Below are 25,748 nucleotides of genomic sequence, written 5' to 3' on the forward strand. Positions count from 1 at the left end.
ACACTTAGGTTAGGTACACTGGGGTAGAACTAGTTAGAGAAGCATCTTATGAGTACTCACATTTTTAGCTTAGTTTATTTATGTATATGAATATATGTGTCATAGCTAAAAGATAACGCTACCGCAGTATTATTTCTTTCTACTACTTACGCTGGACATAATCTATCTCGCATACTGTCTTACGATTGTAACAGCTCATATCTCTTACACGAGAAACAAGACTGTTCAATAAATCCTTTTATTGAAACGCCCGTCTATTCTTTCTGTGTAACTCTGAAGAAACTAAGCGTGCACGATTAGCTGAGTGAAACTGTTATCTGTTGTTTCCACGATTCTAAAGGGAAACAAAGTTGTCATGTTTATGCGGTTGCCAGAAACTACTCCCTTCTTGTTTACAAGGAGTTTCTAGTGGCCTGTGAGTTAGCTGGCACAAAGTAATTCAGTTTAATATAATCGATAAGGGCCCACTGACCTCAGTCCTATGCCAAATCTATAGGGTATATTATTCCAATGCCGGAGCCTGTTAGGTAAATAGGAACTACACTATACTATAGGCGGGTCCATCAGATATCATGGTTGGAGATGCCAAAGAGCAGTGGCGGCTTTCACGAAATAGTACAGGTGAGGCGGAGGTAGAACAAAAAAAGAAAAATTCACCTACCTCCTGGTCGCCACCTCTCAACCGTCCTCTTCGGTCGACGCACGGAAGCACACCGGCTCCAAGACTCCCCTCTTGACAGTGTCTGGGAGCCTGGGACTGTTCTCCACCTGGCTGTGCAACACAGCCGGGTGGAGAAATGCTAAGTGCGCATGTCTATTTGGCCAGCCCAAGATGGCTGGCCAAACTGTCATGCGTACCTAGAGAGTGCCCACCACTCCTCCCCCTTCTCTGGACAGCCCAGTCCCACTCAGCCCCATACATAAAACGAATACAATCTGAGCCAGTACAGAAAAGTAAAATGGTAACATTGTGTTATTATCATTGTACTTTTTGCACTGCTCAGAGAGCAGTGGGTGGCACTCCACCGAAGTAGAGGAGCCGCCGCTGCCAAAGAGAGACACTGCGGCCTGAAGGAACACACCATACCAGACACCCTCCCTTTCTCTCTCTCTCTGAATACACACGAAGACTCCCACACAAAGGTACACACTGGCTGACATTCATACACAAAGCATACCCAACCACTTATAGCAAGGGCTGCAGATTTAATAGATTGAGTCTACTAGACAGCACATGCGCTGTCTGTTGTGAGGCAATTTGCGGCTTACCAAGACCATAGAGGGGCTTAGAGCCACCTATTGCTTACCACTGGTTGGCTTTCTTTGTCACTCTAATCTGCCTGCTCCTTATTGGTCTCCTAGCATGTCAATCTTGTGTTTGTCCCTCCCATGGAACATTGCCTGTTTACACAATCTCTCAGATTGGCTGGCTTGCTGCTTCCACTGCTTGCTTTTCATGCACTACTTTTTTCTTTCATCTTAAGCACTCCATTAGAGTGCGTGTGTTTTCGAGCCTCTACCTCGCCGTTCATGCTGCTTTCCTCCAACCCGTGTGTAGCTTTAGCTCCCGCCTTCCCGCTCTTGCTGTCACAGCCCCTCCAGCCCGCCCCGTCGCTCTTGCGTCCCCTCCTGTGTTGCATCTGCATTCTCCCTAATACTCCCCTGTGTTTCTTTGCTGCTTGCAGCCACCTTCCCCATACTGCCTCGCCATTCCCCCCACCTTTCCCTCTGTTGCCTCCGCTGCCCTGCCCACCTGCTCAATAAGCACTTTTGAATGTCGTGTTTTCTTTTCAGTTACACACACAAACCACACACTCTCTCTTACTCACTCACTCACTTGGCGGTTGCTTAACAGTACGGGCTTGCAACTTGGCTAATGCTAATTGATTAAGGTCCAGCACTGATGCCGTATTTCGGTATTCACCTGATCAAAGGGCAATTAACCCACTCACAAACACATAGCTGTGGTTACTTGTCTCATATGTCGTGCCTCACCCCAACTGTAAAGTTGCAAAGGCAGGCTGGAATCACAGGCAGCAGACAAACTCCCTTTATATCATCCAGAACAAAGATAGAGGTCATGGAGGTTTCTATTTGCAAATCACAAACACTCAATAGGTCAGGGCACTTGGAAGGGGGTAGATCAAGAAAACGGTGACCAAGACTGTCAGTAACTGAGTCAAGGCCATTTAATCTCCTGTGATGGTCTCTAACCAGGCGGTGCCAGTCCCTTCGGGCACCCAGCAGGAGCAGAAAATTCGGTTGACAACAATCGAAAACTGCAGGTGTAACACTGAGGTGCCAGTGGAGAGGATGTAGTCTAACTGCTAGGGTGGTCGATCTCAAATCTGGGGAACCCGGTTTGTGTCTTAGCAAGGACGCGCAACATCCTGTTATTCTGGGCAAACCACTTAATCTCCCCATGCCTAACAAAAAAAATGTATGTGTCCTCATGTAACGCAAATGGTGCTTGTGTAAAGCGCACTGATACCCGATACCTTCAGGTCAAATTTGCACTATATAAAACTCCGTAAAATAAATATATATATATCCTCCAGGTTCCTGGGATACCTGAATGTAGGGGTTGTGAACATTAGGAGTAAAAAGGCACAGAACTCCTACTCCATTTGGTTTGAAGGGCCACAGTATGCAGAAATCAAATAATATCCTAAAATAAATTGTTTCCATATCTGTTGGTTTACTTAATAAAATAGTGGGGTGGTGGGAGTAAGAAAGGTTAAAAGAATGATAAATTCAGCTGGGAGTGTGGCACTCATCATAAACCACCAGAATCCCTGCATTTGCAACCACTAAATTATCTAGCAAACTCCCATTATATAGAGCTTAAGCATCATTGACAGCTCTGAAACTTTCCCTGGTGTTGAAACATTCATGGGATAAGATTAGCTCCTAAGATAACAATGTTCCAGTCCCTTCTATGAACGCACCTGATGTAAGAGATTGTGAATACCACCATAGATTAATATCACCCCATTTGGATGATATCAGCCCATTTATTTATGTGAGTGTGAAGCCTTTGTGTAAGAGATGTTATTGCTAGAAGCGTCGGGTTTTCTCTTTGGTGCCTAATTTTAACAGTACTATTGGGCTAAGATGTATTTTTTTTTATAAGGAATTCTATTTTGAAAATGAGGTCAGTGGCCGTTTTTAGGTCAAGCCTCGGTAGCGCATGCGCTGCTCTGTGAGGGATGCTGTATTAGAGTATGGACTTGAAGCCCCGCACACTCTCTGCCCATGTTTTTCATTGGCTAGTGTTATTTTCCATTGTAAACACTGATTTCTGATTCCTCAATAGGCTTGTTAGTCCCTCCTTAGTACCTCCTTGTCTTAATTTGTAACCTCCCATGAGGACACCCCTTTTTAGGTCTCGCCTAGCGTTGTAGCGCACATGTGCTACTCGCTCTGCGAGGCGTATAGTAATCGATAAAATGTCAGAAGTGGAGTTAAAGCCCCACCCATGATTTTTATTGGCTGGCTTCATCATTCATGCTAAATGTTGGCTCTTGGTTGTAATGAAGCTTCTTTGTTACCGCCCTGTCTCCTTCTGCGACAGCCCATCCGGACTCGATCATTTACTTGCAGCGTTACATGGTCTCCTTTATTAGTCAGTAGGCACTATTTTTTTTTATTCACAATGCCGACAGCTTGTTTACAGACCCCAGGCGGCGTCGCCTCCTGTTGCTATCTCCCTCCGGCGCCACCGGGGCCGTCTAACGTGTCGACAGCTTGTTTACGTACACCATTAAAGTAGCATCTTGCTCCGTTTATGTATTTCTTTTTACTTTATTTAGGTGCGCGGCACCCCATTTAAGGACACCTTGCTCCGTTTATTTATTTATTTTAACTTTATTACGGACCGTGGCGCCCGCTTTACGGACACCGCGCTTTGTTTATTTTTTTATTTTGTTGCTTTATTTCGAAGCGTGGTGCCTGTTTCAGGGACACCGCGCTCTTTCTTTTTTACAATGCGATATCATAGCATTGTAAATGCTTGTTGTGCTACCTTGGCGGTACAAAGCAGCATTTCCGGACTGCGTTCTTGTCGCTGCCGGAGTAGCAGACCATCGTCCCCGAGATGATGCATGCAACCCCCACCTCCTGAGAGTCTGAGATGGTTAAAGTCAGAGTCTCTGCCCCCCAGGGGTGGGATACTGCTAGGTATGTGTGGAGTGCACTGGGGTTAGTGCCCGCTGTTGTCTCCTCTGTTTGTAGTCAAACACTTCCTTCGTGCTGCCTGTACTGCCCCTCAGACGCACGGCCTGCTTCCTGGGCCTTCCCCGCCCCGTGTGTACACTGTACACAGCCCTGGCGCTGCCTCCGATGCACAGCCTGCTCCTGGGCCTGCACTGCCCCTTTGTGTACACTACACACAGTATCACTGTGCATCGAGGCCCTGGCTGCACCTACGGGACACACCGCCTGTTTGATGTGAAAACACTGGGACCTGGAGGGAAGCGTGCCTAGTAATACAGGTATTTATATAGCGCCAGACCCCGGGGGTGTCCAGGCGCTTGTAAAGAACAGTCAGGATATTTCACAAGCACCCTCTTGGCAGAGGGTGGCTCTGCCTTCGCCACCCTTTGCAGCACAGCTTTAATGTACTTTGAGGGGCAGTGGAGCCTTCACGCACTGGTTGAGCTTTGGCAAGGAAGCGAGTCACGCTCAGTGCCTCGGCCCGTCTGCTGTCCCATTGGTTTGGGCCGGAAATTCCCAGCCATTAGGTCCTTGTGTCTCTACCTCTATTTATTCAGTATTACCACACTGATCGTAAAACATGACGATTGCACCCTTGGGTAGGTGCGTTATTCCAATGAGCTGTCTTGTAGAAACCGAAAACCCGTGTGACCTGTAGGAAGAACATAGAACTCAGCGGCCTGTACAGCTCACTAAGCATGCATGCAGATTGCAGGCACTCTTCTATGTGGTGCTTTAACCCAGTGAGTGATCTTACTGAACCTGCAGGACCTCACACCAGATCCCTGCAGCAGGCGCGTTGACCACCTAAACTATGTCTGCGAGACTGGGGTCAGTGCACATATTTCTGCCGCAGGTGCGTTGACCCCCCCCCCCAGCAGAACTATCGCTAGAGCACCGTCTAGAGACATACTCATTGCACACAGACTCCGCCCTCGGCGCGAGCAGCACTCCACTGTACACAGAGGCGTGCTCCTGAGTGCTATAAACAAACACTTTCGCCACTCCCCCCGCACCCCGGGATTGCCTCTTCCACCCCCCACACAAACACAGGGCTCTCGAGGCATCAAATGGGAGATCGGCCGGGGCAGCAACCGGCCCTGGGCACGGGCATTACGTGCCACACAGGTTTGGATTGGATTGAAAAATCGGCCCGGGCACGCTTAAAACAAGCATTTGCAATGCAATAGGTCTCGCATTTGCACAAGTTTAAGCTATTGGCATTGTAAATAGCAATGCGTTTTATTTATATTACAAAAAGCAAAAGATAAATAAAAGGCATTGTCATTTACAATGCTAATAGCTCAAACTCGCGTAAATGCGAGACCTGTTGCATTGCAAATGCTTGTTACATGTGTTGTTGCTCGGTAGGCTTTAATTACAGCTTCCGAGCACTATTTTATTCAATGGTTTTCACATGCCTGCTGTTGCAGATAGGGCACTCTCTCTCATAAGGCTTTATTTTTTTTTTTTACATAGCATGGCACGCCACGCTGATAGTGGGTCCATGCCTTTGCTTTACTTGGTGCGCCAAACGTGGGCCGCATGGATTTTTTTTTAACTATTTATTTCATTCTTTTTTTTGCCCCATGCCGCACTTAGTTTAATGTCAGCCGTGCCCCTTTCCTTAAACCAGTCTAGTCTAAGGAAAGGGGCGCGGCGGCCATTAAAGTGAAATCGCGGCATTGTGCGCTTTTACCAAAAAAAGCATTTGTTTGTCAATTTAACAAAGAAATGCTTTTTCATTTTTAAAAGTGTCCCATACCGCGCTTTCACTAAAATGGCGACCACGTCCCTTTCTTTAGACACGGCTCGTCTAAAGGAAGGGGCATAGCCAACGTTAAAGTTAAAGCGCCGCACGAATTTACGAAACTCTTGTAAATGCAAGACCTATTGCATTCCAAATGCTTGTTGTTATTTTATCTTTTCGAAAAAAGTATGTTTTTGATGGTGCATGATGATTTATTGTAGTCACTTGGCTTTGAATTCGCTGAATGTATTTTGTGTGTATGTTTTGCTTTGAAATATGCTATATTTTCCAAATTGTGTACTTTTTTGTGTATCGTTTGTTTTTTTGGATAGCTTTTAGAAGCTGTTTTAAAGCATTTGTGCTTTACAGTAATAAAACCAAATATGACAAGCTGACTCGTTCACCAGTCTTAGTGCTGGTGTATTAAAGGACACTAGTTTCAGAGCATACAAGGTATTTTGGCACTCCACAAACCACATACTTCCTTTTGCTGCTCCTGAAGGTCATGGATGTCGATCACGCATCTATTGTTTAATAATTTGTATCATGGTCACTAAAAGACTGTCCCTTGATTCTGGATTTAGGGTACTTCCTAATACAACATAGATTGGATCTTGGCTTCTAGATGTCTGACCTTTCCATTTCCCCACGTGGTGTCTGAGGCTCACTTCCTATGATGACTAAACATGCCTTTGGTGCCCTTATGGTCAGTCAGGCCTTCTGCAGTGCAGGGTCCAAGTAGGAGAGGTTAACAGTCTTCCTTACTAGGTGTCCAAGATGTTCATTGCAGCTGCCATGGAAGACTACTATGCCTGCAGATGGTCAATACAGTATTCCTCAAATCCATCCAGAAAATGATGTGCTTGCATCAATGTGAGTTATCTGTTGCCACTGGTTAAATAAAAAAAATACAAAAACCTTACAAGGTACAACTCATCTAAAAGCATATCTGCTTGAAAAGTGTAGTAGCAACTGTCTTGGTAAAAGTACTGAGACCCCGGAGTCCACACACAAGCGCAGGTCACACAATTGCTTAGGTACTAGTAACATTGGGTTGGTCGATGGACTACAAAAGCCCTTAACTAGTTCCAGCATCGGAGTCATCTCTGCCTTGATTCATATAGCTACTCTGTCGGACATGGTATATCCAGTGGTCAGAAAGAATATGCGAGCAAAAGCTGCCCAACACTTCCTCGCTCTGTTCCTCAGCTGTTACTTCTGGGATAAGGTCCACTTATCTACTCCATTTATCAGGTCACTGAGGGGCTGATGTGTCTCGTCAGCCTGGTGTGGAGCTATTAATAGTTCTGATTCATTCTCCCTCCAGTTGGGCTCCAGCCAGTCGCTTGATCAGACCTGTGGAGCTTTGTGGTGTAATAAATGTTGTTAAAGCAGTTCACTTCATTGGTCTTTTTGGCAGTATAAGTATGTCCTCCAGGTTTTTATGCAGCTAACCCATCTGATATTCAGTAAGTATTGCCTTCTAGCCGCTTTACTTTCTTTGCTCACACAAAGGTTATCATTTACTGTCTGCATGAGTTTGACTACATAGAATAACACCATTTCAAGTTTCATGTGTCTGTTATACAGTAGCAGTATATGCAGGGATAAACCACTCCCAGGAAGTTACTTTCCGTGTAAGGAAACGTCACACCCATAAAATAATTACCTGCCTGTGCTCTCCTACTTGCACAATATTGCTAAAATTAGAAGTTTGATGTACCTATTAAATGTGACAATGATGTTGCAACTAGCCAGGTGTTTTGCCGGACTCCCTAGCCATTTTAATACTTTGTCATTCCATTGAGTAAACAATAGAAAAAGGATATTATGCAGAAGGTCAGACTGTTACTTTAATAATTTGAACCGTTTAGTGAAACAGTTTATACTTTGCCTAAACGTGTGTTTTGGCTTAGTTCTGAATAAAAATAATAACATCTTTTTTTCTTTCATGAACTGTTCTTTTTAGGAGCTAAAGTTAAAAGATGAAGAATGTGAAAGGCTCTCGAAGGTCCGGGACCAACTTGGACAGGAGCTGGAAGAGCTTACAGCTAGTTTGTTTGAGGTTTGTTTTTAATAATCTTTGCGTAGGATTTCATATAAGAGACAACTTGCTCCTTAAGTGCCTATCTCAATGAGTAATTTGTGGGTTCTGGCTCACCTACTGAGTATCAAAGTCAGCGCAGTGCATTGATCTCACAGCATTGCAGGATCAATATTATTTAATGTATTTTACATATAGGCCTCCTCTTCTTTCATGTATGTTTTGTTAATTTGGAGTGGTAGAAAAGGCCACTAAAGCCAGAGGAATAACATTGTGTTCCAGAGACTATGAATATAGTCTGGTGCACATCGTGAGATTTTAACTCTGATAAATGCTATGGCATTCACTTATATGGTGTGAGAATAATAAAGACAAATAAGCAATAGATATTAGAGAGCTGGATTATAATAACTTCGAGAAGGTGAACCTGTGTGTGAATGTGTGAATTCAGTGTGATATAGAAGGAGAAAAAGTAACTTCATATATAGTGTATGGAGGAGAAGATGTGTAGAATAGTATGTATGGAGTAGAAGATGGGTAGGAGAACATATGTGAACTGAGACATTCTTTGCAATATTACCAGGTAAGTAAATATACACAAGTAATTACCTAGTGAAGATAGCAAAGACGAATTGATGAATCAATGGACTAAAAGGGAACATAAGAACAATGAAATATTGGGAATGATAGTGTACTAATGAAAAAATTCATATACATAAATGTCCTTCAAGGTAAAGTTAGAAGCTCCAAACATAGGGTATGGCGTTAAAAGCCGTTTTGTGGTCGCAAAAGCCTGTGAATCGCAAAATCATGGGGCATGCAATCACAAAATTGCTTTTTTAAATCTACTAAACCAATGTTGCAATTCAATAAAATGATGTTACCAAATTACGAAATGGGTTTAGAAAGGCATAATGAATTGCTATTTGGAGGGGTGTTTTTATGCGTCTTTTCCCAATAGCGATTTGTTGTGGTATTTATCAATGTTTTGGGATCATAATCTGATGCAAAACATTGAAAAGTTGATAGCTCATAAGTTGGAGTGGTGCCACATTTGCAAAAGGGAATGCGTTCACTTGATACTCCTTTCCCTTTGTGAATGTAAAAACTAAAGTTTGTTGGTGAGTAGGCAGACCACTGCCAACTCCCCAACAAACGTAAAATATTTAAAAAGTTTCTTTCTAAATGCCATTAAAAATAACCAACTGTATTTAAATGCAATCACAGACATGGCAGTCTACTGACCCCAGCAGGTCACCATCCCAGTGATGGCATCCAATAGTAGTCTGGGGCAATTTGCGAGCTACCTCATGAATTTTGATGCAATAAGGTAGATTGCGGCCCAGTAAGGTTCAGAATTTTGTGAACTGACGTATTAGTATCTGAGTGGGCTCTGAACATTCTTTTCTATCTGCAAAAAGTTGTTGCGCAGTTTCGTACATCAGGTCCATAATCTTAATTAATCAACAACTACATTATCTAGTGAAGCAATTGGTGGTAGGGAGCTTGACATGATGTTCTATTGAATTGCACCCATCTCTATGGGCCAATATAGATTAGAGTTTTTTTCAATGTGTTTGGAGGTTGTAAAAGTGCTCACCTCTCTAAGAAATGTGTTGCAAGACTTTTGTCATCACTTTACAACTTGTATCCCAAGAACAGGACACTGAGATAGTCAATCTTTGATTTTTTTTTTTTAATTTAAATTTATAGCCCATGTGAGCTAATCCTAAAATTATGCAATCTACTCTAGCTAAGTGTGTTGATAAGTCATCATCCTTTAGGTGTGTGTCATCGACATAGGACAGTGCTTAGTCATCAAGTTGTTGTAACAGTTATGTTATACGAGCTGAAAACAGCCCAGGGCTATTCTTATACCCTTGGGGCAATTGACAGAATTGCTTTAGTGATCTTAGAGCGCTAAATGCATTCAAGTACCTACTTTAAGGCGCTGTGTTTTGGCAGCGAACCCATTTGATATGTCTTATGTGGTTTTATATTTCTTGCGCTGTATATTGTTCATTAGTGTGCGCTGTGCTTGTTTTGTATAGCAAATCTGCATGTAGCATGGTCAGTGCCCACTCCCACAAGCAGAGTACTCAATATCTGTGGCATGTTTTGCTTTGATCCCAGTCGCCTTCTTTTTAAATTGAGGCTTTGACTGTGTAGGTTTGTCTTTTTATTTTTTATTATGAAGTCAGAAGAGCGTTGGGAGATCCTGCTTCGATTTCACATACTCGTCTGATCTATGCTCTGATTGTCCTCCTCTCTCGGAGTATTTTTTAGATGATTCCTGAAAGGAACGAGAAGGTCGTGAATCAGTTTACTGATACCTATCAGGCTGTTTAATTGTATCACGGTTATGCAAGTTATAGTGTTTTTCAGAGGACTCCTTGAGGAGATCCGCTTGTGTTCTATTCTTCTCTTTATTTTCCTTACTATCCCACCGTTTTTTAGAAGACACGGTGCCTGCTTTGAGTTATCCTTTTCAGAATTTCCCTTAAGCTGTGGTTTATTAGGTCTAGATCCCAAATGATCTGTATCTACGGATGTATTCGTTTCTTCAATAATTTTCAGGTAGTTTGCGTTCCTGATTTACCCAAACAACCTGCGTGAGTCGCTGGTGTATAATCAACGCTGCTGCTTCCCCTTTTATATTGCTTAGTATGATTGATAATAGTCTGGCAAAATTACCCATTAATTTCATCACTGAGTCCAGGGCTGGGGCTGCCCCATATATATTTTGAATCTGTTGAAGCACCTAAGACGAAACAGCTAATGACGGTTTACCATGCGTTCTAGTATAAACTACAGCAAAGACTGTGCCCCAAGTGGTGCAAAGACTGTGCCCCAAGTGGTGCAGTCTTCTACCTGGGGAGCCATCTCCATTGGCAAGCATATTGTGAGAATTCGTTTTCTGTACAGCCCAGAACGGAATCTCATCCTGTCTGCTGGGAACTTTACCTATTATTGTATTAATGGTTACTGGACTAATTCCAGGCGTCGCCAATTGTGGTTTTGCAGCTTGAGCAGCCCTGTGCTGGACAGCCTTTATGGTGCACAGAACGAATTGTACTAGATGTTTGCAGAGTTTAACTAAATCTCTGTATGGTACTCTAAACTCTAGATCTGTAATGTTTGCTGGATATGGTGCATAACTGGCTAGGACTGGTCATGTTGCTCCCTCATTACTGAAGGGACCTAGTCTGATATTTTCCGATATATGTGGTAGGGTGCCTAGGAGCCAATTCGTGTGTTCCTGATAAGTGAGTGCTATTTCTAAATCCTCATATGCTCTGTATTGGTTAGGCACTGCTACTCCAGTGTATGTGTGAAAATTCCCTGAGTTGGCATTTACTGCCGAGAATGTGACCCATGAACAAAGCACCTCTGTTTTGTACGCTTCATGGGCCTCTACCACAAAGGTAACATCCCCCTCCAGTTCGTGGGAGCCCATGTTTTAGTAACATGTTAGTGCATATCTGCAATTAAGTGGTAGAACCACCTGTTCTCACGTGGCCCATGGGTACGTCGTCGTCTTCCCTAAGTTAGCATGAGCATGCTGCAGACTGTCCGCTGCTTTGCACACGTTAATACATGAGCTTATTTTGCAAATGCTTCTTTTGATATTTTCACATGAGAAATCACTGTTGTGTTCGCACTTTGCAGGTTCCTGGTATTTAGTCTGAACATTTCGAACAACAATGCCCCTTGTTATTCTGTTCTGGAAAGGCCCTAGCACCTAGACTAAACCTACAGATGCAGCTGTTGTTTGGGAATACGTACCTTGGTCTTATTGGAATATACGAATAGGTAGCACACACTTGGAGAGGGACTTTTCCAGGGAGCAGAACATAACAGCACCTATGATGTAGGTGATGGGGAGAGGATGTGGCCTAATGGCTATGGCGGTGGAGCTCAAATCTGGGGAACCGGGTTCGAGTCTCAGCAACAACGCTCAACATCCTGTGATGCTGGGCAAATCACTTAATCTCCCTGTGCCTAACAAAAACTAATGTTTCCTTATGAAACGCACCTGATGCGCATGTAAAGGGCTGATACCTTTGGGTCAAGTTTGCGCTATAAAAAACTCTCAAAAAAACAATGTAGAACTACCATCTATAGGTATGGGGTCTGCAGATAACACCCAGAGATCTTTTAATATATAATCATCCTGTGTCTGTGCAAGGAGAGGGAGGTTAGGCTTCTCTGTCTCTCACTAGGACAACTCCTTTTATGATCTTCGGATTACTTGCAATTCTGACCGTATTTGTGTTATGCCTTTTTCTGCTTATTGTGGCATGAAGACTGCATATTAGAGCACGTTAGTTATAATAAATATTTTAAACATGTTCGTGTCTCTGTCAGATCTTATTGTGGACAGGTACAAGAGTGTGAGCAAAACGGTGTGTCTTGTGACCGCGATTCCTGAGAGAGTCAGGAGTGTTGTGTTCTGGGTTGTCTAATCACTTGTTCCTCTGTAAGTGAGTAGGAGAGCAGGTGAGACACTATAGCCAATCGGTCCTTGGCTTATGGGTACTAAGGTAGTAGGATGACTCAGTCCCTATATACCGAGGTTCCATAATTGTATGCTTAGTTCTGGGTTTGTGCAGAATCCCTGCAACACTGTCTTAGTTAGCTATTGAAGCATTTTGAATATGTGTAATCTAGAGTGGGTACTTTTATGGGGGAGGCCCTTTTCCAGGTTCAAGCATGAACAACCTACAGCCTGAAATAAGTTTTCCCTACTTAGCTAAGAAGTGTTTTTTTAGCTAGCTCCATGGAGGTCTCCAGTAAGTTGGTGAGTAGGGGCTTTGGGCACACAAAAGAAAAACTACTCTGGAGACCCATTAAGTAAGTACATTGGTGGCGTCATGTTGTAGAGTTCATACTTTCTCAGTCAAACTGTGCGTTTGTGCACAACATAAACGTCAAAAGTGTGCTCCACTAAGTGTGTCCACGCACACCATCTGGATATGTTGGCCTTAGTCCTGACTAGCTCAGATTGCACCATCTGTACCCCTAACCTAGCAAGGTAACAGGTGGTATGTGCAACCTCAGAACATTACAACCCTGACTCCCCAAGCAAATCGTGGAAACCGATCTAAAGTCCTTTCATTTGGTAACTCATGCATGCCCAAAGGGAAACCCAAGAAATACTCTCATTGGTATTTCAAATATTTATCGAAGCAATAAGATTCTTGTGTAAAATGCATGCGCTGTAATTATCAATAGAAGGAAATAAAAGAGTAATCAGCATCACAAGAATGGTAAAGAAAATCAACAGTACAACCATTGTGCTGTTGCATAGATTAAATGCTTGCATCTTAGTATAGTTATAGCTATGCTCCTACCTAGTGGTCTCTATTCTAGTGTGCCTAGGGTGGGATAATCTGCCAGAATCCCCGAGGGTGATCTAACTCCCCAGTTACCTGTGGGTATCTATCATCTGGGAGCCAGTCTTGGTGTAGAGCTGGGCACCATCCATCGCAGGATGCAGACAGGATTCAGCTGGGCTGAAATCCCAGCATGGGGAGACCTCAACAGAGTCAGCGAAATGGTCCTCTATCTAAACAAGGGAGGGATGTTTATATAATAAACTTCACCCATGTTTCCATGCCGCAGCCCCAGTCGGACCGCCATTATTGATTCCCTCTCGACATACCTGTTGCTGAGAGGACAATAACAAGCAAAATATTTTGCGCAGTGAACTTAGCCCTCGTACAGAATGTTCAAGTCTCTGATAATATGCCTACGAAGGAATGTAAATATGAGCATGGTCATTTCAGAGAATATTATTCTATACAGGCATGCAAGTAAATGTGTGTCAATGTTCAATAAAATATGTCAACTTTAAACAAGAGCATGTAAAATGTTCCCCGGGCCTAATGTGACCACATAAAATTAGCTTCTGCCCATGGAGGTGTGGTGGCTACAGTTTCACTACTACAGCAATGCTATTGGTGGCCTCGACTCTAGAAACAGACCAAGCAATATGTCCTTGGATGCAACATTTGTCAACAAATAAAAACTTCCACCACAGCACGCCCACTGCAGACAACTCTCCTAGTTTCAAATAAGCCCTTGGATTGTGTGTATCTCGGCCACTGTAGGCCATTAAACTCTGCGTTCAAAATATTTTATTCAAATTTCATAATGAACAATAAACATAGACATACAAAAAAAAAGTATTATTAAGCTAACATATCTATTACAATACGTACAACACCATATTCTCATATTCATTCCAATATAAAATAAAATAGTCATATTCTTATAAAACTAAAAGGAGGGAGGGGGGAGGGTAACATCCAATAACAAATTATTGTTTGAGCTATAAATAGAGCTACTATGACATATCGATTAATATAAGAACTGCAAAAAGGGGAATATGAATTAAATATACCATTAAGATGAAAAATAAATATCAACAGGAATCCAAAAAGAGTGATAGGAAATAGAATTATGATTAACCCCAGACAAAGATAACTGAGCACCTCTTCTTGTAAAGATAACCCATGGCTTCCAGGCATGAACTGATAACTTTGAAACATCTTTCCAAGAGAAGGTAATAGATTTTAACGCAGCAGAAATTAAAAAATCAAAAGGTTTACATTCAAGATTACTTAGATTTTGCGATAAAGTAACGAATTTGCATATTAACAATTTATATGATATGTCTTCATGTATATTTAACAACTTCTTAATAATGTCCCAAACTTCTGTCCAAAATTTTGAAATTAAAGGACAGTCATTAAGCATATGTCGTAACGAACCAGCATGTCATTTACAATGCCAACATGTGTCGGATTGAAGAAGTTTAGCTTGGAATAGACGTAATGGAGTCCATAAAGAATTAAATAAAATATAGGAATTGGTTTGATGAAGTGAGACAGGTAACCATCCAGATATATTACTAAGCCATATAGTTTCCCATGTATCAATAGACAATGAAAGCGAAAGTTCAATGTTCCAGAACGTTGCAATCATATTTATGTTACTTCCTAGAGTGTTAGATAATTTTTTATATAAAATAAAAACACCATGATCTAGTTTGGATATAAACCGATAAGTCAGCTATAACATTAGATGGAATAGCTTGCGGAAAGGAATCTAAAATTGAATTAGTTAAATATTTGTATTTAATAAGTTTAGATTGAGATAAACCAAACCTTGTTTGTAGATCCTCAAATGGTATAAAAGTATTGTTGGAATAAACGTCTTTAAGATAAAAAATACCAGCCTCAATCCATGAAAACCAAAAACTAATATTTCTATTCAATTTAATAACATTGCTATACCATAATGATAATTCATCAGTATTATACATGGGATAAAGAAAAATGGAATCTCGATCATTAAAAATCATTTCAGTGGATTTGAGAATGACAGATTTATGAAAAAATTATGATTTATTAGACATAGTTAACAGAATTGGTAATGGAAACGGCTTCACAATAGATTTTTCAACTTGGAGCAAAGAAGGTGGATTATGTAAAAAGGAATGATTAAACCATATGGCACTTTGTTTTAAAATAAAAGCTTTGTGATAAAGAAAAAAATCTGGGATACCAAATCCAGCATTACATTTAGACATTTTACATTTTTTATAACTAATACGAGGTGATTTGTTATTCCAAAGAAATTTGGAGAGAAGTTTATCAACATCTTTATAAACTTTTAATGGAAATTGAGTAGGAATCATGGCAAGGGAGTAAAAAATGTTAGGAGCAATATTCATTTTAATAGATTCCATTCTACCCCACCATGAAAGGTGCAGTGATGCCCATTTAGACGTTTTGTCTTTAATATAATCTAAGACAAAATTACAGTTTAAAGTCATTGTAGATTTTATGGATGAAGAGAATAAGATACCAAGATATTTTAATTTATTCTTTTGCCAAATAATTTCATCCATGGAAATCATATCAGGAGTACAATAAATGTTTAAAGGAAAAAATTCCGTTTTGTTAGTGTTTAATTTTTAACCAGAAACCATAGAATACTTTGTTATAATCTCTAATAAAGAAGGAAATGAGGATAAGGGGTCACTGATAAAAGTACATCATCGGCATACGCTAAGGTTTTAATAATAACCTCCTTAATATTAATTCCTTTAATATTATCACATTTTCTTATAGAGGTAAGAAAAGGTTCAATGCCAATTAAAAACAATAGGGGGGAAAGGGGACACCCTTGTCTAGTACCTCTAAAAAGGGAGAATTGATTTGAAACTTGGCCCTTAAGAAATAAACGAGCAGTAGGAGCAAAATATAGAGCAGAAATCATGCGAATAAAATTGTCACCAAAATTAAATGATGATAAAGCATGAAATAAAAATTGCCAATGAAGTTTATCAAAGGCTTTTTCAGCGTCCAAAGCCATAATTCCTGAAGGAATAGTTAATGTATGACCCTGTTCAATGACATGTAACAAAGTTCTTGTATTATTTGCAGAGTGTCTATTTTTCATGAAACCAGATTGATCTGAATGTATAATAGAATCTAATACAGGGGATAATTGTGTGGCTAATATTTTGGCATATAATTTACAATCTTGATTAAAGATATAGGGCGATAATTAGACACAAGGGTGGGGTCTTTATCAGGTTTGGGAAGAACGATAATTAAAGCGTCAGTAAAAGAACCTGGAGTAATTCCTGTAGAGCCAAACATTGTAAAAAGTTGAAATAATAAAGGTAAAAGATGGCACTGAAATTCTTTATAAAACTCCGCCGGGATACTAACAGGACCCGGAGATTTTTTTTTTTTAAGAGATTTTATAGTGGATAAAATTTCATCCTTAGTAATTGGAGAGTCAAGCCCCATTTTATCTGATTGAGAAATCTTAGGTAGACCACATGAGGATAAAAAGGAATCAACTAAAGAATCATTATGAAAATCAGGTTGATCATATAACTTTGAGTAAAAATCCAAAAATTCATTAACAATATATTTATGAGATAAAGCAATTTTACCATTGGAGCCATGAATAGAGATGATTTGAGTTTTGTCTTTTTTGATACGTAGCGTAGGTAATTCGCTAAAAGTCTTCCAGATCTATTTGCATTAAAACTATATTTAGCTTTGGCTTTAAAAATCTGAATGCCAGCTCTTTTACTAAGAATTGTATTAAATTCATAGCGAAGCGTTTGCAACTTAATTCTATATTGAGGCTCATTAGACGTAATAAGTCATTCATATTTCTCTATTTGTTTTTCTAACTTTTTAATATTTGCATTAAAAGTCTTATTTTCGTGGGCCATAATAGAAATAGTAACCCCTCTAATGTAAGCTTTAAAACCATCCCATCTATTAACCATTGAAGTAGAACCTTCAGGATTAAACTGAAAAAAATCATGAATGGCGGAGAGGAGTTTTGGTTTATTATGTTCATTAAGAGCTATACCAGAATTCATTCTCCATCTAGATTGGTTAGTAAAGGTTGAATTTAAATTTAGAATACAAAAAATTATAGCATGATCAGAGACGTCAATGTTACCAATCTTTGGGGTAGTAACAGAGTTGATCAGCTGTTTTGTAACAAATATATAATCGATCCTAGAATGAGAATTGTGTGGGTTTGAAAAAAATGTAATTTTTTTTCTGTAGGGAAATGTAGACGCCAAACATCAACTAACTTATTGGCTTGAAGAAATGATTTAAAAGCAAAATAAATCTTAGGAGGATGGAATTTAGTACGAGATTATCTAATAAAGGTTCAGATATGACATTAAAATCACCTGCAACAATTAAAGGCACATTACCAATTTTTACAACCTCAGTTCAAAGATTAGACCAAAAAACAGGGTCATCTGCAGTAGGGCCATAAACATTTAATAGAAATAAGATAGAATCATGAACTTTAACCTTAACAATTAAATATCTCCCATCCCCATCTGTAATTTTGCTCAAAATTTGGCATTGCGATTTTTTTGCAAATAATATAGCTAGTAGCTACACCATTTTACTGGCCATTAGCAGGAGAAGAAACAATATTATCAACCCATTTTTTCTTCATATAATCTAAGATTTTATCATCCATATGAGTTTCTTGTAAAAAACAAAAGTCAGCTTGCCAACAACCCAAATAATCTAAAATTTTTGTACGCTTCACTGGATGGCGTAAACCTTTAACATTTAATGACACTACTTTAATATTAGCCATAACATAATAAAAAGGAGAGAAGGGTTAGAAAGAGGAAAGTAAGAAAAAGGCACAAATGTTAAGAAGAAAGTAGCTCCAGAACACACAAAAGGGAGAGGAGAAAATAAAAACATTAAAAAAAAGACAAACAAAGTACATAAATATGAACATTGAAACGCGCACACACTCTACAAGCATGGCCGGAACCGTTGGAGCCCAAAATACTATGAATTTTTTATAAATCTGTCAGAGAAGATCATACTGGAAAAAAGTCAAGTAGTAGGGCCATGAGTGTCCATAGAATGCTGTAATTGTTGATCGAGAAAATGTCGCAGATCTTCAGGACGCTGATAGGATTTTGAAAAATTATCTTTCCAAATACGCATTGTTGAAGGATCAAAAAGGCCGTATTGGTATCCAAGGCTTCTTAATTGAAGTCGAAGATCAGTAAATCTCTTACGTATTGCAACAGTTTCTTTTGCAAAATCTTGATGAATAAAGATTTTATGACCATTGACCATCAATGCGGGAATTTCTCTGACTGCTTTTCTGATCAGAACCAAATTATGGTGACGAAGAACTTTAAATATCATTTGTCTAGGCTTGGTATGTTGAGGGTTGCGATGTGAAGGAATTCTATGAGCCTTATCAATTTCAAATTTTTATGGAAATTTGATATTTAAAAGACCAGGAATTAGGTTCTCTAAATATAGTCGACAGTTAGTTCCCTCAACCTCTTCTGGTAAATTAAATATGCGAAGGTTGTATTGTCTATTGCGATTTTCCATGTCCAAAAGATGTGAGCACATAGGTGATATTTTCGCCACAAGTGGGGTAAAAGCGTCGACTTTAACTTTATTATCCTGTATTTTCATTGAGTTATCTGATATTTTCATTGACATACTCGCCATTTCTTTTTGAACATTTTTAATTTCAGTCGCAATAGTTTCTGTATTAGCACGAAGTGCCTGAATTTCCTCTAGAATTAAAGATAGTGAAGGTTCAGATGACTCCACTACTTTTGATTTTATTGGAGGAGGTGAAACCTGCTGTCTTCTTTTATTGTTGAGAGGATTTTTATTATCCATTTTTGAGAATAAATAATGAAATTTGAAGAAAAAAGAACAGTTTATGATTAAATATGGCAAAAGATGCAAAGCAATCCTCAAAATGACTGGTGCAGCAGCTAAACTGGACTAGGGGTGTGGCTAGGCCCAAGCCAGGCCCTTTCCTGAAGTATACTCCACCCCCTTGACAGACAAACCAGGCAGTACCTCCATGCAGAGCTGGGAGCAGGAACCAGGGAGCCAGAAACACCACTTCCGACGACCAAACAGGCTTGAATCCTCCTCACAATACAGGTAAGCTTATTATTATAGCAGTGACCTCGTTTTAAAACATATTCTGACAGAATGTCATCGTTTTGTAATACAAAACGGGCGAAAACGCGGAGGAGCTCACCGGGTGGTGGCCATCTTGATTCACGCGCTCGAGCGTCTCCCAGGCCATTAAACTCTGACTGCTCCTTTAACTGCATCCTGTTAGCAGTGGATGTGTGTTCTAGATTCCTATGGGCATGGCCTTAGCGATTGGTTGATGCTCAAATTGATATAAAAGACCTGCAAGTCTTCATCGGGACATATGCAGTAGCTGCAGGGACCAACGTTTGCCTCTGGGGCTTACTGGAATACCATGGGCACCCTGGGTGTGGCTCTCCATTATTCCCTTCCCATATCACCCTGAGAGAAATTCAATAGTGGAGAGGAAAAACCATGACCTAAAGAAGTCTTTTACAGCTAGAATATTAGGTTCAGGTCGTAGTTGTATCCATAATCTGTCTGGTGTCCAGGGAACTTTAAATAAATTGCCTAGATGATCCTGTCTCCTCTCACTACCATACAGGAAATCCCTTTACAAGCATGAAATGATACTGAAATTTGTTTATTATGTTACCCCTGTTGCTTGAACACGAACTTCCTTGAAAAAACAAGAGACGAGAGGCGTTTGGCAAAACAGGAACAATTTGTTTTATTAAACCATGCGGCCGGGAGCACAGTCACAGGCATAGGGTCTGAGAACTGTCTCAATTTACAATCGATCTGACATGGATTTTTATTCAGTTCATTGAATGCAATAAAATAGTTCTGGTGATCCTTTTTTTGGTAAGGAATGTGAACCTCTGTCTTTGGAGTCATAAATGAATGTATTGGATGAGGAATCCAGGCGGGCCTTGACCTTGTGTGGACACAATGCAGCCAGAGGGTAACGTGTCCAGCTGTTCGGCATGGGGAGCGCCTGATCACTGCGTGTACTGTGTTTGCTGTGTTCTTATTGGCTATGTGTTCCTAACTTCATGTGGCACCTGACTTTATGGTGTTTATGGGGTTTTGCGGCAGAGCTCCCTTTAAGAATGGCGCCATTTGAATGTGTGCGGCCAAAGCAGCCCCCTCAAGTGTGGTCTTTTTCAATTTGTATTGGACCAATTTAGCAGTGTGTCTCTGGGTTTGCTCGTGTTTTTATCTGTCCTTCTCTTGCTTCTTTCTTGTGCTAATGTAATATATGGGCTGTATCTCCCGCCACGCTGTCCAGTCCGCTTTGTATCCCGGTGGGCAGCCTTTTAATGAGTATATTGTAAAAGAATTCGACTTGTGGGCCTGTATCAGTCCAAGGCTGTCCTGTCTCATGTCCCCATCATTCCCTCATCCTATCCAGAAATTTGGTTATTGTCTCCCCTGGTTTCATAGTTTCCGCCATTAACCCTTCTACCCCGGGGCAGTCAGGAAACCTCTCCCACTGGGCCATCCATATGTGGTGCCTGTATGAATGGAATGCGGCCCGTCATGCTCAGTGTTTGTCAGCATAATTGCGGGGATGCGAGAGCGGGTGAACACCGCGTTAGTCTGCTCTCTGATAAGACTACTTAACAGACTTTTGATATCGCCTATTTCTAGGTTTATTCCCGCAGTGTTCTTCTCAAAACATGAGATCCATTTCCCCACCCCATCCAGCAATTGCAGTAACTTTGTTCTTAGCCCTTCCGTATCCATTTGAGCCCCCGGCAAATAGATAGTCCCTGACGTGCCTTTCTGTAGTAGCGTGTACATTTATACTTTGGGTAGCTCTACCGGTTTCTCCCTAAAATGGCGTTCCCATCTTTTTAGGCATTTCTGCATGTAGGGTAAGTTCCACTCAGGATCTCCTCCATGCCGGATGCAGTCTTCTGCTATGGCCATGTTCTCTTGTTTGAAGGATCCCTCCTTCAGCAGGCATCTATCATACTGGTCCTTTCCCTCAGTCCAGTGGGCTAGCAGGTGGCAGAAAGGTCTTGCCTTCCTCTCCTGCCACTGCCTGTCTTGGGGTCAGTCTAACTATCCTGTGCGTTCGCTGAAGCAGCGTACGTCTTCATCGCTACTCCTTTTGTGTGCGAGCAAAGGTGCCATGCTCTTTTTCCCATGTCTTGGTTGGGTCAGTATCAGGCTACCTTAGTCTCTTATTTCCCGTCAACCCCTCTCCTAAAATTTGGTGAAGCTCAGATCCCAGCCAGAAAGCTTTCATCTAATTCTACGTCTGATTCTTCCCCAAATGGTGCCCTGTGCATACCCCCGCTTTTCTCATGTGGGAGTGTGCTGCTCTGTTTACTCGCTGTGCTCCCAGGCTGTGAGTTCTTTCTCTTTCCCTCCTTAGCTAGCGCCTCTCTTCCACATCCCGTTTAAGTTGTCTCCTTCGCTCTGAGCTATGTGCTGTTTTTTTTGGTCAGGCTTTTGCCCTCAGATTCGCTATCTGATGTTTCATCTGCTACCTGAGCAAATCCTGTAGCTCTGCCCTCATCTGTTCCTGGGGGACTGAGGCCCACTTCCTCACTTCTGCTAGCTGTATCACTGTCTAGAACCACTACAAACCTCCCTGTCACTCGTGTGTGTTCGCCTAAACCAGTGGGAGTGCATGTTCTTCATGCTGTTGGGGTTCGGTGTATCGGGCGCGACGGATGGGGAGTCGAACTTCTGGGAGCCCTCGCACCAGACTGGGGTTGTGCTGGGACTGCCTGGGCCTGCTGTCCTGTTAATCTCTCATGCCTGGGCCAAACCGTTCATTGTTCAGTAGAGTGCCCACTGGCGTCTTCAACTGGTGGATTGGAGTATCCTAATGCGGGCAGGAGCCACTTCATACCTGCATATGGTGGGGCAAATGCTGATGCCTTGCTTGCTAACTGTTATATCCAAAGGGGTAACCCAAATAACCCAACAGCATCTGGGTAAATGAACAATATTATAAACAAACGATGTTTTGGGACAAATATATACGATATAGTAGAATGAAGGAAAACTTGAATTATTCATCCCCTCGAGTTTTACTCTCTTGACTGATTCAATATCAATTCAAATCATGGACAACGGGCAGTTTAAACAAGAGTCTTGTAAAAGATTTTTTTTTAATCAAAACCTTTTTATACGCATCTTTTTTTTGTGTATGCATATATACAATCGAATATTCTTATATACAATACATCTTCTTTTCTTTAACAAAAACACAATACTTAAACCTAATCTAAATATCTCTACTATTCCCTATTACCCTATAAACAAGTCAGGATGCTTTCAAATTTTTAGAAAAATTAGCATTCCTTTCAACAAAAGATCACCCTATGAGAAAGTATTGGGAGGTATATTACTCCACCTCTAACTTTTTGTACTTTCAAACTGAGGTTCTGGTGTGGTCTTTTACATTCTGTGACAACTACTTTAGGATGGTCCTCAGCCCTGCGGATTCAGCAGAACTTCAAATCACTTGCGGTATCTGCTCACCTTCCTTGTTGTGCAAATGTCAGTCTCTCCGGGTGGGGTCTCCTTCCTTTGGCTGCATTCTGGTTCGAGGTAACAATCAGCTCCTGGCTGGCTCGCCAAAATGTTGCTTAAACATGAAATACCTTGAGAAAACAGATTGTTTAATTAAACAATGCAGCTGGGAGCACAGTCACAGGAATAGGGTCTGAGGACTGTCTCAATTTGCAGTCGGTCTGACATGGATTTTTATACAGTTCATTGAATGCAATAAAATAGTTCAGACGATCTTTTTTGGGTAAGGAATGTGAACTTCTGTCTTTGGAGTAATAAATTAATGTATTGGAGGAATCCAGGTGGGCCTCAACCTTGCGTGGACACAATATGGCCAGTGGGTAACTTGTCTAGATGTCCGGCATGGGGAGTACTGTGTGTACTTTGTGTGCTGTATCCGGTTTGGCTATGTGTTCCTAACTTCATGTGGCATCTGACTTTATTGTGTTTTGGGAATGCCCTCACCCCTCCGGCCATTTGTGCTTTACTGGGGCCAATCTCCCTGTAGCATTGTGGCATCGCTGTGCCTATCTGTTGGACTGATCTGGGATTTCCCGTTCACGCATTAGTCTGCCAGTTACGTGCCACCCACCTGTGACCAGTGACCTCGGGCCTGGGTCTCAGAGGCTGCCTAACTACACATTTCTGTGTCTGGTTTGACGTGGAGTTCAACAAGATGGCAAATTCATCAATAAAGATATTTCGTTTTACATGAATGTATCGTTATTTATATTGACAACGACTTTTTTAATATTGACACACCTTTGGAGGTATCTAACAGTTAAACATAGCCCGTGAGGTTCCTGTTTTGCACAGATTGCCTCTGACTATTTTGACGACTTAGATGACTTTTCTTCGGTTTCATCAGATACACCATTGCTTGGAATTTGTGCATTTACTTTTTGGCTTAAACAGACTTCGCTTGTTCCACCTTGGATATACATTTGGATTGCTTTTCATTGTTTTTCCTTTTCGTTTTGATTGGATTTGTGACAGTTTTCTTGTTGCTTCTAAATGGACATTATCTTCTAGAACTTTCTACTGTTGAAATGCTATCCAAGGCATTGTTGACCAATTATTCATCACATAACGTTTGAAGAGACTTGTCCCTTGTGCACATTTCTGCATTTCCCATCATGGAAGGCATTGTTTGGGATATTTTATATTTTTTGGTCCTAATGAGACTACAAATCCATTATGTTTTTAAAATTTCATTAAGTGATATAATAGCTCTTGGCAGCTTGTCTCATGATTAGGATGCAAACTCTGTTATTTATATGCTTTCTGAACTAGACTATTATACTGTATTGAAAAGTAAAGATATGTATAGTTGCGCTACTAATTATGATGAAATGATCTGGTATCCTCACTATGCACACCATTATTTACACAGAGCTAATAAGCCATGTGCAGTTTTTCATTATACACAATGGCAACATTGCCCAACATTGCCCAACATCACCAGTGGGTAGCTCAAAAACATACCTGAAGAAGTTTGCATATTTTCTGGCAACAACCCCTTAGACCGAGTGTCTTATTTTAAACTTTCCCCTTCCCCCAGCAACGAAAAATATGCTGACCGAAACTACATTGACTTATTCAGCTTACTTTATTTCCCAGTTGTCTGTACAGGGCTACAACTTTTGGAACGACAATATTGATTTAAAATCTGTTTGGGGAGCAGAAGATTGGCAAGTTCTAGGCAATGAGGCTTTGTTTAGAGCGTGTCTAAGACCCAGAAAAATTATTTTTCTAAACAAAATGGTACAGCAAACATTGTGCTGAAATAAAGGACATGAATACACCAAACATTCCCACAATTGCACGTTTTGATTATTGGCAACAGTTTAAAAATTACACAGAGGAACAGCTCAATAGCATGATACAGAATGGTACATACAGTTCTTCACACTCCTGTCCAGATAGGTGGCTGGCATGGCCATTAGATACTAATGGTTCTCATACACGCTTTTCAAACAACTCGACGGGTTTCAAAACAAATAGACCAGACCCATGCCATGTGCAGACACAACACTCTGGAGTGGTCACTACATACAGTGTGGGAAAGTTATGCCAACAGTGGTTACAATATTTCACTTTAGATGAGGTGAAAGAACACTTGTCCCTCCTTTCTGTTGACATGGATTTACAGAATGTTTTGTTAGCCTTTAGAACACCACATCATAAACACTTTTTATGTGCCATATATAATGAACTTTGGAAAGTTTCCCAGTAAGAAGCTGCTGCACTCATACGTGAAATTGACAAAGCTAATTTAGAAAAGGAAATTAATGAAATGAAATGAAAAGAGTTTTTATATAGCGCGAACAGCTGCCCTGAGGCGTCCAGGCGCTAGTGAATAGATTAACCTTCTGCCGAGGTGGATAGCTGAGGGGGTAGGTTATTGTTAATTTATTTTAGTTGAAGAGGAAGGTTTTCAATTGCTTACGGAAAGTTAGTAAGTGGGAGTTGGACCTTAGATGAAGGGAGAGAGAGTTCCACAGTTTGGATGAGTTATAGGAGAAGGAACAGCCTCCTGATCTGGATCTTCGTATCTGTGGGACAACGGCTAGAAAGGCTTTGGAGGAGCGAAGCTCTTTCCTGGGGTAGTAGGGGGTAATCAGGGAGTGGTTGATTGCAGGCTCGGATTTCCAGAAGGCTTGGTGGGTAATGCACATGGCCTTGAACTTAATTCTCTCCCTAATAGGGAGCCAATGCAGAGTTTTTAGACCAGGACCTATGGAATTTCTGCGGGGGATTC

The 25,748-nt window shown here is 41.0% G+C and overlaps 1 protein-coding gene across 6 annotated transcripts in view; it reads left to right on the forward strand.

Moving 5' to 3' along the window:
- RAB3IP (RAB3A interacting protein) overlaps positions 1 to 25,748 on the forward strand; it is a 607,212-nt gene that overhangs the window by 481,213 nt on the left and 100,251 nt on the right. For all 6 annotated transcript variants that reach the window (XM_085652511.1, XM_085652507.1, XM_085652510.1 and 3 more), the window contains one exon: positions 7,935 to 8,030. In XM_085652511.1, coding sequence (XP_085508637.1) covers positions 7,935 to 8,030 — 96 coding nt within the window. The remainder of the gene's footprint in view (positions 1 to 7,934; positions 8,031 to 25,748) is intronic.

This window comes from Triturus cristatus, chromosome 4_1 (genome assembly GCF_964204655.1).
Source record: "Triturus cristatus chromosome 4_1, aTriCri1.1, whole genome shotgun sequence".
Taxonomy (NCBI): Eukaryota; Metazoa; Chordata; class Amphibia; order Caudata; family Salamandridae; genus Triturus; species Triturus cristatus.